We start from the raw sequence: 21,119 nt of genomic DNA on the forward strand, positions 1-21,119 counted from the left end.
GGGCTCATTGCTTTTAACATTTAGAAAAGGAACATCACCAGTTTTAAATTTCATTACAGCCACAGACTGATTGCTCTTCTAAAACATTACACCAGTTTTAGAATTTCGTCTAGTGGGAAGTTGTAGTTAGTATGTATCTACAGACATGCTGTTTGACATGACTTTAGCTGCTAGTGTTTAAAAATCTTCTGAAAGCCTTGGAAAATTAGAGGGGAAATGTGAAAGACATTTGTTCGCTATGAAAAGCTGCTAATACCAGCAGCCAGCATGCCCAAATAGTCCTGAAGCTGTACTTCAATAGTTATTTCAGAGGATTCTCTGGTAAGAGGTGAAATTGGTTCTGAAACAATGCTGATAATCCGGATTGCAACTAATCGTCAATCCATCATGTTGGTTTTGCTCTCAGATTTTCAACAGAAAATGAATAAGAAATACTGGTACCTCATTCTATAGCTCATTCTAAAGACTTCAACAGTAGCCATTAAAATGATGAAAAATTATATTTACTTTTGACCAGAGAGAAGCCACAGATTTTTGTCTGCATTTAAAAAATTGGCTGTATTAAAAAGAAAACTCTGCAAGGTTTTAAAAAAAACAACTAAAGACATTTGACACTGTTGCCATGATTTGTTGCCATGATTTGTTTAATCAGTTTAATATACTACTTGAGAAAAGCTGTCCCAGTGCCACAAGAGCAACTATATTTAGTTAGAAGTATATTTAGTTAGAAGCATACAAAACCTTTATCAAGTGGGCAAAAAAGATGTTTTGGAAGGAGGGTGAAATACTTCATGAACTGATCATCCTACTTCCAAGCAGCTGGTGATATTCACATAAGTTCAGGAATATAATGTCAGTATGACAAGCAACATATTTATGAGACAAGTTAATACATTTCACACATTAAATTAAGTTTTCCATCTCGCAAGACCTCAGTTTTGATTGTAAATTTCCTTTGTGTTCTTACTTAAGCTTATTACTCTGTTTACTGGAGAAATATACTCAGCTACCATAATTACTAGTTAGAAAGAAGGCTAATTGTCTCTACATGTAAATGCTAATCACTAGCATTTTTTATAGAAATGTAAATAACAGTGGAAAAGAAATAAAACACAGTCTGTTTACCAGTATGTTCTAATTTTATACCATGAGAAACTGAAGAAAAGGCAGCAATGTATACTTAGCACCAAAAATGGAGACCTTTCTTAACCTCAATTATATCCTCAGGATCCAAGAGTTAAGGTCACTTAAGCAGATTTTCAGTTACTATTAGTCAGCTCAAAAGCATAGCAAGGCACATACCTTACCAGTTTCCCCATGTATAGTGAAACTTGTGACTTCTACTTAAAATAAACGGTCTCCTAAGAACCCTATGGCTCTTGCTAAACTTCTCTCCCCAAACAAAAATATCTTGAGCAAAGGCTAACTGCTCAGATGATCTGCACAGTTTTGTTGTCATTACAAAAAAATTTAATCAATGCTACAACACAAAGTACTTACATTTTCCAATCCACCCAGCTCCCACCTGCCAAGAAAAAAGAAATTCATCAGCTTCCCACATTACAAAGCAACATTCTGGTAATCTAGGGAAGCTAAACCATACTTCAGAAAAAAGCTCAGCACAATAAAAAATACTGTACTACTGCTAGTTATGCTTAACAGTTAAGCACTGGAACATGAGAAAGATAAAATTCCAAAATGAAGATAACAGCTTCCATCCAATTTTTGAGCTAGCAGTTTGATGCAAATTTCTATACTGTATTCCATAACTAATTCATCCTATGAGAGAGTTACTTTCTGTGTTTAAATGATTTAGAAACAAAAAACTACTTTTGAAGTAGTTGATTTGTTATCTTTTGAAATTTTTAGGAGTACATTAAGAACTGTAACAATCAATTCAGTCATATTTTGAATACACACCAGAATTCAACAAGGTTGTTACTGCAAGATGTCAAATATAACACAACAGGGTAAGCATTTACTCTGTCCTGAGTATGTAATATCTAATGTGATAATTCAGTTTCAGCAAAAAAGGTTAAGACTGGACTGGCTAAATCAGAGGAAGGAATAAAAGGAGAAAAAGAGGGGAAGGAAAAATAATCAATTACCTCAAACAGACTGCCATTCTCTGCACAGGTCTCGTGGCAAAGCCAAAGAACTAAGGGAGCAACATACTCTGGTTTGAAAGCATCAACCAGATCTAGAGCAAAATGCAGAAGGGAATCAGAAAATAGAAATACTGTATAATTTTACCAAAGTTCTTATTTATACCACTTTCATCACTTTAACACCTTCTGACAAATTGCAGAGCAAGTAACAAGGACTATTTGATAAGACGTGAAAATTTTTTCAATGTTCTGCTGTTCAAACCTTTGAACAGAATCTGAAAAACTGTACAGGGAGGGAAAGGGGAAAAAAACAAATGATCAGGGATGTCTTATACAGAGACCATAGGATCTCACTCCTCTTACAATGACCAAGAACGAAAATTAAGAGGAACCTACAACCTATGGAGACACTACATTTCCTGATCACTTGGATTATTTAGTCCTAACACAGAACTTCATTAGTCAAACAAAATTACGCATTTAAGCCATACGTAGCTGTATTCATTACTTTTCAACATCTTGTATGTCAGCCTGAAAAATACTATTCCCCTGGTTTAAAGCCTGTCTATCATTAGGAAATAGAAGGGCAGGAGAGAAATTAAACAGGCTGATTCTAGAAGACTTTCTGAGAGTGATTTCCTTTCACAGACTCCTTTTTCCATTTTTTTAATTTTGCCTTCTTTTTGTCATTTGCCAACGTAATTAGTAATTTACTAGTAATTAGTAATTTACCCTAAATTTACAATTTATACACAGTTGTCTCCTACAACATTACTTATAGCGACTTCCCAATGCAGTGCTCCGTTAAAACCTGTTCAAGTATTCAAAGGTTAGTAACTGAGCAATAAACATATTAGGAAACTCATTTCATAGTCATCTCCTGATGATCATGGGATGAAGAAATACATATGTGATGTATTGTGCAAAAAGGAGTATTTTGCAATTAGACAATATTTTAACAAGTGCAGATACCTTATGCACATACTTGATTCCACATCTGATGGAATAAACAAGCTTTTCCACTAGAGAAGGAGGATCTTGGAAGAGACTAAAATTAAGAACTCTGCCATATGGCATTGCTTCTGTGACTTAAAAAAGCTGCTTCTACCTTGTGGCACAAAAGAATTCCTTACAAAAGACAAATACTTTTAGTATTTGAACAAATAGTTCAGAGACCAAAAGGCAGTAGGAATAATGAATTAGCACTATGAATAAGTCCATACAATAAGTGTATGAAGTGTAAAGCATTTGAATTTTATAAGAGATGATGTCAGGTGTGCTTGACTTCACTGAAAAATATCAATATATGTACACCTTAGATGATTCACCTTGTGGCATGACAGTCTGGGTCAGTCTGGATCCAGCAGTAGGAGCAATTGTGTTGCAGTGGATGTTATACTTCCGGCCTTCAATTGCAATTGTGTTTGAAAGACCCAACAAGCCAAGTTTTGCAGCACTGTAGTTTGCCTGACCAAAGTTTCCATAAATTCCAGCAGCCGAAGACGTCATGATTATTCTTTAGGAAGAGAAGAGAAAAAAACCAAAAATTCAATTCTTTCTTCAAGTTTTTTAAATATACACAACAGTGTTTTCCAAATTAGTCATTAAACACTCCATATTCCACCTAAGTGCGAAAACATGAAAAAAATACTTGCTCAACTAAGAGATGCTTTTTTAATGTTTGATTGATAGCAAGCATCTGTCAAATCCTGAAGTGTTTTCATAGTAGCAGAAAACTAACAAAGTCCTGAAACGTTTTGAATTATACCGCAAAACTAGAATAGATATTCTGTGACAATGAAGTATTCTCTTTTCATGTTCTAACTGTACTTAAAACAGGTGTACTCTTATAACAGTGGCTTCAGTGGTCAAAAGAATTCTTTAAATTGAAAATGACTTCACCTTAATATCTATATGGTAAAATGTGAAAATGCATTCTTACAGTATTCACACTCAAATAACTAAATTCAGCTACCAGTGTTACCTGACCACATATCCTTACTCTTAGAGTTTGCTGGGTAGTTTGCTGGATGAGAATGAATGTCAGTTTGGATACAGAATGATACAGAAGCTCACATATGTTGTTAAGATTTATGTGATTATATTAGTATTTTGATAAGGAAAAACAACAATAGTAAAAAAACTTGAAGGGTCTGAATTAACTGTACTCTTTCAATGAACAGTAACTTAATAGACTAACAAAATAAGAGTAACAAAAGTATAATAAAATAACAGTAACAAAATTAACTAAAACCACTCCTGGAACTAAGACCAAAGAAACAAAAAATATCAAACAAAAAATAAACACACACCCCCCAGAAAAACAACCAACCAGGGAAAAAAAAAAGGAAACAACCAAAAAAAACAAACCCACCAAACAAAACACAGTACTTAGAAGCAGAATCTGCCATTTCAATAACGAGTGGGACAAGAGTCCCTCAGATCTGCAGTAACATACAAGTATCAAGCAATTCTAAACACTCCTGATGTAAAGAAATGGCATTTCCATAATCCTACAGCTCTTGTCTGCATCTACATGGAAAAAACCTTTGCACATTTTTAGTTAGGAGGCAGACAAGAGGGCAAAACTGAAATGATAAGGGTTTACACATCCAGTAGGATTTTTTTATCCCAGTGACAGTGAAAAAAAAGGATGCAGAACTCCTTTATTATCAGGGTCTTTTATACACCACTGAAAATGAAAAGAAAAACAAAAAACAAAAAAAGCATGCACACACACAAAAAAATACAAACCCCAAAATTTTTACCTGCCAAATTTCTGATTTTTCATATGATTCCACGCAGCTCGGGTGACCAGGAATGATCCTCTCAAGTGAATTCTATGAATTATATCTAGGAATAAATTAATGGCATGTTAATAACTCCTGGATTTTTTTCCCAATTTGAAATAACCCGTTTATTTCTTCTTCATGACAAGAACTGCACTCTCTTCACATTCTCAAACTGTTATAAAAAGTGGTGATTTTTTTTTCTTTTTTTTATAAACCATTTTGAAGTGCTTGCCTAAACGTACACTGATTATCTCTTCTGCCTCTTGGATGGGGCTGTCCTGTACATAATTCACAAATACTCAAAATTCCTACACTTAAGTAGTCAGCCAAGGACTACAGAAGCTAGACCACCTTTGCAAACCTCTGCTCAACTGGCTTATCACCATCTACCATCTCACTCAAGGTTCCCTCTCTTTTTCTGTCCCTTGGCACATCAGCTTACTTTGCTCTGTCTTTTAAGCCCGTTTAGTATTCAGTCAGTCCGTGCTGGCACTAAGAATGTGTTCTGCTCACAATAACTATTTTGTGTGCTTCACATAGCTCTTTTTTGTATTCCACTCAGCACCTGGAAGTGGCAGCTAGATCCTTTCTTCCCCTGCGTAACTACATACACCTACCACGCACTACAGCACAGATCTGGTTTGCAAGCTGAACACAAGGCAGCTGAACCAATGCAGCTTAGCACTAAGCTTTCAGGGCACAAGATGATTCTCTAGCATTGACAGCCTTGCCTGACTTCTCTTCTTCCTTGTACCAACAGAAGGGATACACCTTGAATCTTTCACAGAGAATATACATTTTAAAATTTATAAACTCACCCCAGTCCTCATCACTTATCCGAACAAATGAACGGTCTCTTAAGATCCTAAAATGGATCACATTTAGGAGAACAAAACAAAAACAAAATATGTATTAAAAAAATTAACAGGTGTTTACATAAAAGTAACAGGAAAATAAACCTTAAAGTTTACTCACCCAGCATTGTTTATAACAATATCTGGAAAAAAAACCAAAACAAAACAGGAAATAAACTAAGAGAATGCACTTTAAAAATACAAGCTTATTCTTATTTTTTTTCTCACTTCCAAAAATATATGTAGAAAAGAACACTGCATACATACATCATACTACTATCCTATAGCTCTTTAACTCAAACAGTGGGTAATAATTAAGACAACAGTAAAATACTTCAGTACAGGCAAGTCTCAGCCTGCCAATGGAACAAAGACTTAGTAGCAAGCTATAGCTGAGATGTGCTGGCTACCTAGGAACACAATACCTGCAGGATACAGACATTCTGCAGTTTTGCAGCTTGCTTTGAATTCCATTATCTTTGTTACAGTAAGCCTAAATGATAACTGAAAGAACCACGGAGCAAGACAGCCACTAAAGCAACACGGATCACTACAATTTTTTGTCAAATACTGAATTTGGTTGGCTTTGATTATGTGTACTTTTAGCCATTTAATACCAAGCTAAATTCACATAACTTCACAATTAAACAGTGGCAATCATATGGTAAAGAGGAAAATTACTTATTAAGAAAATATCTCAAACTTTTTTGTTTATGTTAGAGTATTTCAATCTTCACATTGGCAAAAGAGCTCCCAAAACATAAGAGTATCCCTGACCTACCAGAACATTATCCTAATTTCATGCAACTGGTTATAAACCTTGATGCCCTCTTCTGTGCTCTGAGACAGAAATACATAACCATCTTGAAATACCAAAAATCTGAAGGTCAGGAAATCAAGAATCATATACTGACCTTTAAGCTTTTGCTAAAATGTACCAAGACAGAAATATTATTCATTCAGAATTAAAAGGGAAAGCCTTTAGGATCCCTTCAGGAAAGGGATTTAGGTTTCACTGAATAAGTGCATCAAGGGTTGGTTAGTTCTACTGTTGTCACACTATACTTCATACACTTGGCAAGTGCACAGTTTGTAATGCATGCAAGTTACAATGAAAATTAAGCTACTGTACCTATCCTCCCAAAAGCATCAAGTGCTGTCTTCACGAGTTTTTCACCATCTTCCACCGAATCTATAAGAAAATAGTATGAATATTATCCTGGATGCACTGTACCTTCAGACATTAACAATTTACTCCATGAAGCTAAGAAAAATAAAGTGTATGCAACTGAAAATAAATTCAGACTGAGCCACTAGTTTCATGTGGCCTATAGTAAAACCCCCAAAGTCTAAATGGCAGTGTTTGGCATTGCAAGAGAAACAAGCAAAACTAGTAAGAATCAACCCTTCCCATTTTGCCTCTGATAACTGCAGGTGGATGGTTTCTTATTATTTCAATATTAAGAAAGCACATGACAGGAAAGGCAAGTGCTATTTTAAAAAGCAATTTATTCACTTGCTTTTGCCATCTGTCTCCCTACTTCACTTTACCTTACACCTATATAATTTACATGATATTGGGAAGCTGTCAGTAGTCCTTTATTAAGCAGTGTCAACCCTTCACTCAACAAGTTCACTTCTCCTGTAGATAAAGCATGACACCAGTCTGAAAAAATAACATACCGTAATTGGGTACCGCTTTCCCTCCTTTTGCTCTGATTTCATTGACAACTTTGTCAGCAGCTGAGGAGCTCTTGCCATGTCCTTTGAAATCACCTCCAAGATCATTCACTGTGCATCACAAAGAAACAAATTTTTCATCATTAATACTCAGACTTCATGGTCTTTCCATTATTAATCTGGGAACTTGTAACGATTATTAATAAAACCTTAATAATCTCAATCCTACTAAGATTCTCAGGTAGTTAGAGAAGAACATAGGTCTTAATGCCTTTTTTGGTTTTAACAGTATAACATACACTAAATTTTTCTTTATATAACATGGGAAACAAATTCTTTTTTTTTCACCCATATGCACACCACTTTCTTGCCCTGCCCAGGCTACCTCTCTTTTGTTATTATAGTGCAGAGATTAAGATCAAGATTATATACAGATCCTGGGTGATTAGCTCTGTTCTCTTGTCTAACTGCTACAGTTATGCAGTAACTAAACTAAAGAAGACTGGGAAGATTTTGTTCCAGTTAAGAGAGTAGCTAAAATGTTACTAGTATACCTCACCACATAACAAAACAAGCAGCCTCCACAAAGGGAAAAGAGCCTGCTCTGGATCTTCTTCAGATCATGATCCTGTGGAATAAGAGGGCTACCACACACAAAGAGATGCTTTGTTTCCAGGCTGCTCTCTGTAATATGGCATATACCATTAATGGTAGCTGCATGTCCCCTGGTTTCCCAGAATTCACCAGAACAAAAACACCCCTCAAAAAATCCATACACGTATAATATTGAGAGAAAGGAATTTTAAAAATGGTAAAAAAGTATGTTTAAATGGGCATATTAAGAAACCCGCAGGTGATTATTGTGGATTTACATGAAACACTGGTATTCTGCTAAATGGCCTTTTACTATGGTGAATTCCAGTTTTGTGCCTTCTAAATTTTTTAAGTCCTCAAAAAGGTAGCCATAGTGAAATCAATGGAATATGTAAGATCGTCTTGCTGGTGCCCCCTGTTTGGTTTGGTTTGGTTTTTAAGCTATCAATGTAAAGAGGATGTAGCTTGCAGGACACAAGAAGCAGCACTTCAGAAGAAATGTAGAAACGCTGCAGAAAATCCGTATGATTAAATGAAAATACCAAAGGCCAAGGAAGTTTAGGAAAAAAAAAAGCAACCAACCAAACCACAACCAAAACCAAGAACAGTCTGAAGCAGGAAGGATTAAGACAGAACATGATGATACAATCAAGTCCAGTAACAGACCAATGCAAAAAATAAAGGAGGCAAAATCTCCAAGATAAACAGATCGATAGCCAAGAGTTCTAACACGCAGCTAGCAAAGTTCAGGTGAAGCATTAGTGAAAATTTTGAAGCATAGTGAAGCATTAGAATTGGCAACACAGGTAGACTCCGTGGTCTGCAACACTGAAGGTCTTTAGCATGACATTGAAGGAAAGTGAGTCAGGAACAGCACAAGCATTTCTAATCTGTCCTGGGAAAAGAAGAGAGGACAATTTTGTGGTACAAATTGGGAAAAATTCCAGAGGCAGCAAAGCACCTCAAGCTGAGTGCAGGCCAAGAAAGAACAGAGCTATTCCAGGCTTTGAAAATTGTAAAATAACTCTACAAATATGATAGAGCAATTAAAAAACAAACCAAAACAAACAAAAAACAAAAGCACCTCCAAACAACCCAAAAATGCAGGAGCAAAGATGCAGAGACTGTAGCAGTTGTGACAGAGCACTGCTGTAGTCTAAATCTCTAAGGCCACGAGTTCATTGCTGGCAAGTAGTGAAAGGCAGCAGGAGCACATCTATAAAGTATACAGAAGCACATCTATAAAGTGAAAGAATTGGTGCTGAGGGCGTAACATCAAAAGTACATGCTTCCTAAAATATAAAAAAGCTAATCTCTTGCTCTAATCTGGTGCCACAAGCCAAACACTCATTTAGAACAATTTACATACACTGCTAAATTACATCTTCCAGTTTGTTTTTCAAAGGAGTTCCACTCATGCACTTCAGTAACATCCCACAATGCAAACAAATATACAAATAGAGAAAATGAGGGGAGGTGATTCAAAAGTATGGCTCCAGTCTAAACTAAAACAGCATCATAGAAGATCTCTCAGGTGGACTGAAAAGGGAAGAAACATAGGCTATGAACATAATACAAAGGGAAAATTCTACGCGGGTCACACTGCTCAGGTCATTTTAACCACGCTGACAACAGCTAACTCAATAGAATGGCTTACACAAGGACAGATGTAAAGCTGGACAGAAAAAACTCCTATGCTCCCAGAAAAAACACCTACTGGTGTTCCTCCAGAGTATTTGATCCCTGTTCTTAAAAGGTAACTTCATCTCCATAACTTAAAAAAAAGAACTTGTTTTAAAAGCGACATGACATGAATTTCATACTTGCTTCAGCTAAAAAAAATATAGAGAATATTTACACAAGTAATTTCTCAACTCCTTGAAGTCAGAATCATGAGAACAAGAGATAAAATAAGTCTGCAGAGCAATCACAATCTACTGTAAGAAGTAAAGTGCAATCCAGTTTCCAAAGGGAAACAAGAAGTTTCCCTTAAAGGCAATCAACTCTTAACATACTAATTTAGCTACTGTGTAATTAGGCCATGAGATGAAGAAGCATTAGTTGTGATCATGCAGCACATCTTTTTTCAGATCATTCTGGAAAGTCAGAACACCACTAGCTACAGAGAGTCAATATATTTGAACATTTGGGCAGATTTAATGACCTAATTTTTGTTAAATGAGGACTTGAGGGCAAGTATTCATGTTCCTAGTAAATAAGGTAGCACGGCTAGCATCTACCAGAAAAAAATGTCTTTTTTTTGTTTGTTTTAGTTGCCTACAAAAAGATCTTATATTTAATTAATTATGTGAAATAAACCATTTTTATGAAATTTTATAAATGCAGGTTGGGATTTTTATTACAAAAATACTAAAAATCTGTGACCAAACTCTTGCCCATAATTAGTTTAAACATTTAATGTTGAACTCATCAACAATATCTGAACAAATATATTCATAGACAGTCAACTGGCAATGCCAATGGCCAACTGCCCAGGAATATAACTTAAACTTCAGAAGTAGCTTGTAATAAACCATTTCATACAGCAAAATGTTCCATTTAGAAAGTTCAACCGAATGATTACAAAACTATAGAAATGCCTTACTAATAGCTATTCAGCACTGTCATTGAAACCATATAGCTCTTCTGTGTGATGTGCTGCAGAAAGAAACTGTGCACTTTCAGCACACTGTGTTCTCTGGGAGCTAGTGATAGGGTGTACCCCCTAGGAGAAGGTAACATTCACATTTTCAGTCACCTCAAAATTTTATAAACCGTACTCACCTCTGTGGCCACAACTCACAGTAAAGATCAGTCTGCATGGATGAAAATCAAGTCCACAAAATGATCTGATTCAAATTACCTTTCCAGCAAAGATAAGCCCTTGGACAAACCTGGACAAACTCGTTCCATAAGAAATTTTGCTTAAGAGCAAAATTTAAATAGCAGAGATAAGACAGAAAACCATTACATAACAAAGGTTACTGTATAAAAGGGCACGGACTGTTGAATTTGAGCTATGTGAAAAGGCAAAGGTTATTGTCTAGATGAAATTAGTTAACATAAAACTTACCAACTACTGAAGCTCCTCTTTCAGCAAAAGCCAGAGCATATGCTCTGCCCAAACCTAGTTTTTAAAACAAAAGGAAGAAAAAGGAGTCAATTTGTCTCGTGGATCACAGTTTACAGAAAAAGCCACACAAAAAATGAACTTCATGAAGAAAAATACACCAAAGCAACGTAAACACCACCTTGCAGGCTTAAAGAAAAACACTGTTTGCTCTGGGAGTTAAAAAAATTCAGGTAAATTCCAAAAATAAATGTAAACAAACAGATAAATTGTAGCCAAAAATTGCAGTCAAGAAGAGAAGAAGAAAAAAAAAAAAGGGGGAAAAAAAATCCCCATGCTTACGCTTTGTCACTACACTTAGCAGAACCATCAGGGCAAGCTGTCTGCTGCTAAGTTTGTGCTTGTTATAGAAAAAATAGATTTGCAAGGCAGAAAGTTCACTGTTTTGATGTAACTTGAAGAAGGAGGGATGTTTCAGGTTAATTAATTACATTCTAAGTGAATAAGATACTTCCCTTAAGGTCAGTCTTTAATATTTGAAGAAAAAAATGAAGAAAATTTAACTGTGGCTGAAGGTGTTATGGCAAAGCCCCTCTGGTTATTTGGATACAGAAAAATCACTTAATACCACGGTTACCCAGATCCATACATCAACAGGATGCATTTTTGCCTCACATACGAAAGTAAGACTATTGTAACCTTACTTTGGCTTAGACTCTAGGTGTGCTATACAATTGTTATTTAGTACAATAAATGATTTAGAGATATTAACCACTGTACCAGTCAAAGGTTATAGAAATCAATTACAATGATCCTTTTCTCCATTCCAAAAGAATTCCAACAGAGATATGAATGATCCGAAGTTGGGTCAGCCAGAAAAAAAGTTTCTCAGAGTGCAACAGTACCTCTGTCCTCTCACCAAAACATTCAAAGCTAACTCTCACAACAAAACACAAAACAAACAAAAAAAAATGGACAACCAAACAAAGAACCATCAGTTTTAGACTGCTAATCCTATGAACCTATGTGAGGTGCATATATGTCCACTGTCTGATGTAGTAATTCAAGTACAAGAAAACTGTGGTTTTGTTCTGAAAAGCCGCACAGCTGAGAAGTACACAAAACACAGAAAATGCTGTATGTGTCATTATTGTCAATTGGCAAGCAGGGACTGAATGCTGAAGAATGAACACTAATCCTAAAATAAATAAATAAACATAAAAAAATAAGTTAGATTGAATTGCATAAACAATGACAATGCTGCATGACAGGCAGGAACAAGGCTTCACAAGGGATTTGCCCCAAAGGAGAAGAACCTACTGTATTTTTAGACATGAAAACAGGTGTCACTTTAAAATAAATTAGCAATGCAGATTTTTAGGACAGGTTCCCAGCTCTGGTTTGTTCCCCAGCATCCAATTCAGAAAAATCAGTGTTGACAAACAATGCTATTAGAAGTACAGTCTAGCTACTGTGTTGCAAACTGATAAAAGCAAGAAAAGAAATAAAACAAAGTTAACATGCCTTCCCTTTATGTTGGCTGAAATTCAATCAACCACTTACCAAAAAGCTATTTACCAAAAAAAAAAAAAAAAAAAAAAAAAAAAATACGGCCAAGGACAGTTTTCAGACTATTTTCAAGCTGCATAATACTAAAAGTACATGGGACACTGCACCCATACTTACGACAAGCAATTTTTGTTCCATGCAGTGCCTTCCATAAGCTTTGCCATTACCAGTGTCTCTGTTTTGCTATTACCCAAGACTTGTTGCACAGAGAGAACCACACAAATATAGGTGTGGTGAAAGCTGAAAAGCATGTGCAAAGATCTGGCCTCAATTATTCTCAGCTTTGTAACCTTCAGTTGACATGAATAGACTGTTCAGTGCCTTCCACAAAATCTCACAGGTTCCCTTCTCCATAAGACATCACATAATCTAAAGCCCCAGTATAATGGAGGCCCTGGATTGATCTGACAGAAGGGACATTAAAGCCCCTGGCATGACATCTCCCTCTAGATCAGGTTGCACTAAGCCCCATCCAGCCTGGCCTTGAACAGTTTCAGGGAGGGGATAGCCAAAGCTTCCCTGGACAACCTGTTTCAGAAAAAAAATTGCAAAACTTCACTGTAGGACCTAGAATCTTTCTAGAGTATGGCAGAACAAGCTCCTGTAGCAGCTCTTAACAACTGCAAACTTTGCCTCTTGCCTACACTCACAACTCGTATCCTTGCAGAGTAGGGAAAGGTCAAGGCTTCAGAGGAAGGAAAAAACCAAACTAACAACCACAAAAAAACCCGCAACACAATAGCAAAACAAGACAAAAACAATCAAACAAGCAAAAAAAGGAAAAAAATAACTGAAACCCCAAACCCAACCAGCTCTACTCTACAACAAAAAATACAAAACACGTTTCCTGGGAAAAGCAAGCATTCCACAGCAGAACCACCACCCCTGGAGAGACCAAGCCCGCAGCCCACCCACAGCACTAGCCAGCCCTGCTGTTGAACGAGACCTCACCCTCCACCTTTCCACCGCCCTCCTCCCTGTGCCTTGGAGCTGCCCACAAGGAGGAGGTCAGGGGAGGCTCATGCCTGTTTCTGCAGCAGCGCTGGCACATGTCAAACTCGTGCTGTCACAACACTTGTGCCAGACCGTGCTTGTTACAAGCCTCAATTTCTAAGTCCAAGGCAAAACTGCAAGGAAGGCGGATACCAAAACCGCGCATGGAGCAGGATACCCATCACGGACTGGTGTGAAGTAGCCTCACTCCTCCCGTGCGCTTAACAAACAGCGGGCATAGGGAGGCGGCACCGACGTGCTCATCTTCAGCAACCCTGGGGCTGTGCACAAGCTATAGTAGCCCCAAAGCACTGCGACTAACACGGAGGTGACCCCTGCACAGCCTTGGCACTGCCGCGGCACCCCTGACGGCCGCGGGCCGGCACCTGACAGGGCCGCTGCCGGGCCCGGCCTCCTGCGCGGAGGCTGCCTGCGCGCCGCGCCTCCTGCCCGCGGCCGCACCCCTCTCTTCTGCGGGAAAAGAACGCCCGTTTCTAACCAGTGACCCCCGGCAGACGTCCCCGGCCGCCACCAGAGTGCATGGGGGCACCTGTCAGGACCGTGGGCAGCGGCGGCGAGTGGATGTCCAGCTCCCCGGTCCTCCCGCGGGAAGCCCCGCCACGGATCCAGCCACCTCCTGCGGAGGACAAAACCCCCGCCATACCGCACCCCGGAGCGCAACGGCGCCGCTCACCTCCCCCGGCGCCGGTCACCAGCACCACCCGCCCGTCAAACCTCAGCCCCGCCGCCATCGCGCCTCCCGACGCGCTGCCCGCCGGACCAGCCCCCGGTAGCAACGCAGGGACAGGCAAGGGCGGGGCCGAGTAAGGGCGGGGCCGGGTCGGCGCTGCGCACGCACCGGGACCCCCGGGGAGCGCAGCCGCACTGCAGCGCTGGCACTGGAACCGAGAGGGGGCGGGGGGCGGGAGGCGGGAGGTTGGTGGTTCGTGGTTCGTGGTTGGTCCCGGGGGAGGGAGGTGTTTGCAGGCTCCATACCCGCCCATCGCTGTATTTCCGTACCTTCAGAGGCACGCGGGCTGCTTGTGTAACAGGGGCTGTTGAAAGGGGTGGTCGTCTGCCCGGCTCAGGGGCAGGATCTTCTTCACGGGTGAATGCAGAGTATACCCACAGCTGTGGAGGATGACTGCAAGATCAGGCTGGCTGAATGTAGACATCATGCCTCCCTTTGAATATAATCTTTGCTTACTTTTAAAAAATATTATTCTTTATGTTGTGTAATTTTTTGCGTTATTTACTGTTTCCCAATCCAAATCACTGCCCTCAGCTGTTGCTTCACTGGTTGTGGGAGTTCTTTAGATCAGTTAATGTGAAATCCACTGTCTTTCTTAACTCCCAGATTCTGCCTCCCCATGGGCTGCACTTGGTGTTAACGCCCCAGAGCTGGCAGGGGGGCTGCAGGGGCCCTTGTAAGGAGAGGTGGGGGCTGCCTTGTGCTAGGCACCCTCAAATCCCGTCAACAGCTGAACCCGAGTTTCAGCTGTCTCTGCAAGAACTTAAACTTGAGGAAGTACAAAAAAGGCCACGTGGTGGTTGTGGAAGACAAGAGTGAGAAATGTGTGAGAGACACAGCACCTGAAGACAACGAGGCCAGTGAAAAAACTCCATGTGCCAGGGCAGAGTTTCCCTTGCATCCCATGGTGAGGCAGGATGTGTCCCTGCATCCCCTGGTGAGGCAGGATGTGTCCCTGCAGCCCTGGTGAGGCAGGTTGGTTGTGTCCCTGCAGCCCTGGTGAGGCAGGATGTGTCCCTGCAGCCCCTGGTGAGGCAGGATGCGTCTCTGCAGCCCTGGTGAGGTAGGATGTGCAGCACACAAAGGCTTGCAGTGGATCAGGATTCTGTCAGGAGCTGTGACTCCACGGGAAACTCATGCTGGATCAGTCTGTTCCTGAAGGACTGCACCACACGGAGAGGACTCATGCTGGAACAGCAGGAACTGCTGCCCATGGCAGTGACCCCCATAGTGAAGCTGGTGAACAGCATGAGGAGGAAGTAGGAGCAGAGTTGATTGTATTTTGTGCAGTCAGCTGGCAGGTTAAGCAGGAATGAATATGCCTGTAATTATGTCAGTGCAGGTAAGGTGTAGTGTGAGACTGTGACATTCAGAATAGAATTGTGTTTTAGTTTCACAGGGCCACTGCTTTGAATCTCAGCAGTAGATCTAGCTATCACTTTCCAGTATCACCCTCCTAATTCAGATGATGATTAGATTTACCAGAACTACAGACAGGGACCTCGTGGGGCTTTTTCCTCTTGCTCAATATGACAGCTGACTGAGAACACTATAAGCCTGAGCTTCTGGGAGCTGTAAACTCTGTTACTTTGCATCGTCAGTCTTAAGTCTACAAGGTTCTTAGGGAACAGAGGATGGTGCAAGGTGTGCTCAGAATTCAGAGCAGCTGACTAGACTTTTTTGTTGGGAAATCCAAACATACTCCCTCTGTACAGTTGAATGTTAATTAATGATCAAGCTTTCTCATACAGTTTGTAAAGTTTGGTTTATTTCTGGACCTGTGAGAAAAAAAGTCTTAAAAATTACTGCAGATTATCTCCTTGGGTGTTGGTCCCTTACTGTCTATGCTAAAGAGAGGTGATAGTTACCTGAGTGATAGCTATTTGGAGACCTTCAAACTAGCAGAAATTAGGTTTTGCTTCTTTCCCTCTACTCTGCTTTGGTGAAATCCCACCTGGAGTACTGGGCTCAGTTCTTGGGTCCCCGACACAAGAATCACATGAAGCTGTTGGAATGAGTCCAGAGAAGCACCACAAATATGATCAGAGGGCTGAAGCACCTTCATATGAGAGAAAATTGGGGTTGTTCAACTTGGAGAAGGCTCTGGGAAGGCCTTATAGTGGCCTTCCAGAACTTGAAGGGAACAGTATAGGTACAGAGGGACTTTTTACAAAGGTATGTAGGTATAAGATTAGGGATAACTGGCTCAAACTGAGAGCATAGATTTAGGTTAGACATTAGGGAGAAATTCTTTCCTCTGTGGGTGGTAAGACACTGGAATGGGTTACACAGGAAGTTGTGGACACCCCTTTCCTGGAAGTGTTCAGGGCCAGGTTGGATGGGGCTTTGAGCAACCTGGAGTAGTGAGAGGTGTCCCTGTCCATGGCAGGGAGGTTGGAAGTATATGATCTTTAAGGCCCCTCTGATCCAAACCCAATTTTGACCTCAAGATGTCTGTATCATTGCCTCCTGTCTAAGTATTAGGAATGGAGATGTATTGGTTGTGACTTTGAGGGGTGCTGGTTGACAAGAAGCTCAACATGCACTGGCAATAGGCACTTGCAGCCCAGACAGCCATGCCCTGGTCTGCATCAAAAACAGCATGGCCAACAGATCAAGAGAGGTGATTCTCCCCTTCCACTCTGCTCTGGTGTGATCTCACCTGGAGTATTGTGATCAGTTCTGGAGCCGCAAACATAAGAAGCGTGTAGAGCTGCTGGAGTGAGTCCAGAAGAGGGCCACAAAGACGATCTAAGGGCTGGAGCACCTCTCCTATGAAGGCAAACCATGAGAGCTGGGATTGCTCAGCCTGGACAAGAGGAGGATCTGGAGAGATCTTCTAGAAGCCTTCCAGTACCAGAAAGGGAATGCAACAAATCTGTGGAGGGACTTATAGGGGTATATCATGACAGAATGAGGGGGAATAGCTTGGGACTGGAAGCAGGCAGATTTGGGTTGGCTATTAGAAAGAAATTCTTTCCCATGAGGGTGGTGAGGCACTGGAACGGGAAGTTATGGCTGTCCCCTCCCTGGAAGTGTTCCTGGTTGGAACGGAGAGATTACATTGAATTAAAGACTGTAATTGCAATTTTTCGGATTTTACACTAGAGGGAGCACTATCCTACAATACAATTTTCTTGGCTATCTGCCCATACCGCACCACAAGTAATGAGATTTTTCTACGCCGAACCTAAACTAGGCCTGTGTACAGGGTTAGTAGAAGGGACACTCCTATTTGATACACACTGGTTTTACTTAGCCCACAGACTGACTGGTGTGGTGGCTGTAGGCAAGTTACGTGTATTGCACTGGAAACCACAAAAGGTTATTCTGCAGGCAGGTAAGGCAGTAACAGGGCAGATAGTCTGCAAAAAATCATGGGATTTAAGTATGGGAAATATGTTGAATGTGTGCAGAAGCAATCCCTTGCACTGGATGTGTGTTAATCTGGCACTAAAACACTCAAACAACTAATTTTAATAACTTTGCCTAACTCATTTGAATGCAACCCAACACGAGCAAATTTCCCAGCACAGAGAGGCCCGTTGCAGATGTCTGTGTGTCACAGAGTGAACCATCACTGAAAGCAATTTGTTTGCTCTGTCCTGCAGAGCAGAGGAAGCAGCTTCCTGGAAGGGCTAAACAGTAAATCAGTTCCCTTGCCCTGTGAAAAGCGTCAGATGGAGCTCATAACCCTCTGTGAGCCTCAGCACTGGGGGACTGGGCTCCCACCTGGCAGAAGATAGAGGGAAGTCTGCAGAAGATCAGTGCTGGCTCCTATGGAAGCCAACCCTGCAACATGACTGAGACACATGCTGTACTTTCCTCTAAAGGTACAATGCACTATGGCAGCATGTGGACAGTGTGTGATGAATATTACATAGTCTTATTCACTCCCATGTGTTTACCAAGGGGGCTATACAGCTTCTGTATTGTCCAATAAATTAAGGATGTATTTTGTCCAGGTAGGGGAATCCATGCAAATAAACAGCACAAATACCCAGCTTAGTCAAACATGTATACTTTTGGAAACATCTAGCTCAGACTGGAAATGCTTACTGGAATTAATGTTGTCATCCTTACACCACCAAATTTATTGCAGTAATCCCTTAGATAACTGTATCTATCTAAACCAGCATAATTCTGCTTGCATGACAATAGATGAGTCCTAGGAGAACATGGTTCACTTTGGGTGCTGGCTCTGGCCTCTTACATGATCTTAAACAGACCATTTCAGCCCTAGGCTTTCAGGTGACACAGTCTTGCTGTGGTCTCCTTTTTTATTTTAGATGATGGGCCATTCAAAGAACAGACTTTACAATTGAATTTTCCTGGAAGCTAGTGGTTATATGCCATGAGTAAAATCAGACCCCGAGGTACTTCTACAGCATAGTTTGTTCTTTAGGCAGCTAACAAACAGGCCTTGTGAAAAAGCCAGGAACTTTTATAGCTTCCTCATTCTGGTGCATAGACTGGAATTAGAATCAGCAAAGAGATCACACTCCAAAGCAATAAATAAAATTGGAGTTTCACCAGCAGATTTTTTTTTTCTTCTGGAAAAGAAAACAAAAAGTGCACTGGAGTAAAAGTACATCACTTATAAATTTTATGTTTTTAAAGTGAAACCTCTGTGTACTAAAAAGATATAAAATACAGAGAACCACTCAGTAGTGAAACGCATTTGATGGGTTCTCTTAGCAGTAGTAATTTGTTCCAAATGCCATACAGCTATCAGAACATACTTGCATCACTCTGAAAAAAAGGTATGAGGGTAAAACACTACCACTATCACCAAAGCAGGGTGATGTTAGCTGGAAACTCAAATAAAGTAGGTGTCAAGCCACAGATCAATAGTAGGTATCAAACTGAATTTGATAGTCAGCCATAGTAGAAGATTAATAGAAAAATACTCAGATTCTAAATTCTGCCAGACAGGGTTTTCAGTGGTTAAAACTATTAATCTACTTTGTCTTCTAATGAGCGGTGTGAACTAACATACATCTACCATCATATCTTTTACCAATGCATCGTTTATTCTTTTACTATTTCCTTCCTAAACCAGTAGAAATTTACCAAAGAAGCACCTTTAAATTTGGAGTATGATTATTGGGTTTTTTATGTTACAATTTATTGCCTAGGGCAGCTCAGATTTTCTGTGAAGAGTGAAATTTCACACTTTGCACTAAATGTTATGAAGTAATTATTTTGAGTAACGGGTTTGATAATTGGGTTTTGGTCTTGTCTCTTTTAAAAACTTGGGGTTGCATCTGTTGTAGATACTGTAGGAGCTTTAATCCCATTGAATATGTTTTCTACTGTCTGCTGTAGATGGTGAACACTTTTCAGCTTTTTTTTTCAGGAAAAATAGAATAATTTACTGACTTGCTTTTACTTTGTATTTTTTAATATTGCTAAAAGATCTGCTTGGATCATAAGGCTCATTTTCAAGTACTTTATTTGCTTTCTGAATGGTCCTGCTTATGAAGATTTATAGAATGGTTTCACTCATGAAGATTTGTAGAGGCCTGTTCACCGTGAACAAATATTTCTCTACAAACGTGACAGAAGGTGGCAACAGATGTTTCTTGCCACAACCAACAACTCGATACTGAATCCATGCTAAAAACTGTGGCACCCTTCACTGAACAGTACAAAAACATGATCTGCAAAAGATGGTACTGCCCTCACCCCAGCCTTAATGCTGCAGAAATCCCCTGGCTTTTGAAGGCAGAAATTTTCTATAGTGATCAAAAAGGCCTTGCTGACAGCCAGGTCATCGTCCCCATTTCCTCTCTTTTGGCAGCCACCCTCTGGCTGCCAGCGCAGAGAGATCAGAAAGCTGTTTCAGCCCTGAGCTGATCACACGTGTTCATCTCATACAAACCAACTGTATTACCTAACTCACCCTACTAATTACCCTCTTAGTGAGAGTGGTTAGAGAAAATGGCTTATTTTGATTAGGTGTACACATTCATGTATCAGAAAATGATACTGAGGAATTCTTCATATCTAACACATGGAGCTTCTATAGATAGCTTTTATCTGCAGAAATAGCAAATAGTATTATTTCCATTCAAACTTTAATTTTTTTCTGTGTTCCCACAGCAGTTAGTAAATGTTTTTTTTCTTGCCATTGAATCAGTTGTTTGCCACCCTCAGAACTTGAAAATCAGCTTCCCTGATGAGATGTTGAGGAGCACCCTACTGTGTAGATGACAGTGGATACATTGTTATGAACCAGATGAAAATGTAAATGCAAATCCAAAAATTTTTATAGTTCTTGTCAACAACCCACATCACAGGAGGACTCATGTCCCTGTCTTGGCAAGAAACATTAATTTTGGCATTTGTTGCACATACCCCACTCAATTAAGTGGAAAATCCATGCTGGGTACACAAACCGAGTGCTATTGAAGCTCTCCATTTGATTCCATCAGAGACTTCAGGCTTAAGGGAGGTTGAAGACCTGGGTCAGTTAGGCCTTGGTGGACTGCTGAGTTGGTATGTAGAAACACATTAGTAGAAGAAACTCATTAAACACAAAGTTTACGAGTTGCTTATACACATCTACAGCTTTGAAAATACAACCTACGGAGAGATGTTATGGAGGTACCAGCAAAAGCTTCTAGTGTGGCTGCTGTAGCAAAACTCCTCATTTTCATCTTAAACAATTCTTCATCAAAAATCAACTAATTTTGTCCCCTTGAA

General features: G+C 39.9%; 1 protein-coding gene across 1 annotated transcript in view; it reads right to left on the minus strand.

Moving 5' to 3' along the window:
• Window positions 1-14,486, minus strand: part of HSD17B4 (hydroxysteroid 17-beta dehydrogenase 4) — a 52,195-nt gene extending 37,709 nt beyond the window's left edge. The window contains exons 1-10 of the mRNA XM_030466899.1: window positions 14,355-14,486; window positions 11,102-11,155; window positions 7,438-7,545; window positions 6,887-6,946; window positions 5,876-5,897; window positions 5,719-5,765; window positions 4,877-4,961; window positions 3,437-3,624; window positions 2,109-2,200; window positions 1,501-1,525 (exon numbers count right to left, since the gene is read on the minus strand). Coding sequence (XP_030322759.1) covers window positions 1,501-1,525; window positions 2,109-2,200; window positions 3,437-3,624; window positions 4,877-4,961; window positions 5,719-5,765; window positions 5,876-5,897; window positions 6,887-6,946; window positions 7,438-7,545; window positions 11,102-11,155; window positions 14,355-14,412 — 739 coding nt within the window. The 5' untranslated portion in view covers window positions 14,413-14,486. The remainder of the gene's footprint in view (window positions 1-1,500; window positions 1,526-2,108; window positions 2,201-3,436; window positions 3,625-4,876; window positions 4,962-5,718; window positions 5,766-5,875; window positions 5,898-6,886; window positions 6,947-7,437; window positions 7,546-11,101; window positions 11,156-14,354) is intronic.
• Between the last annotated feature and the right edge of the window lie 6,633 nt (window positions 14,487-21,119).

The sequence above is a fragment of the Calypte anna genome, chromosome Z (genome assembly GCF_003957555.1).
Source record: "Calypte anna isolate BGI_N300 chromosome Z, bCalAnn1_v1.p, whole genome shotgun sequence".
NCBI lineage: Eukaryota > Metazoa > Chordata > Aves > Apodiformes > Trochilidae > Calypte > Calypte anna.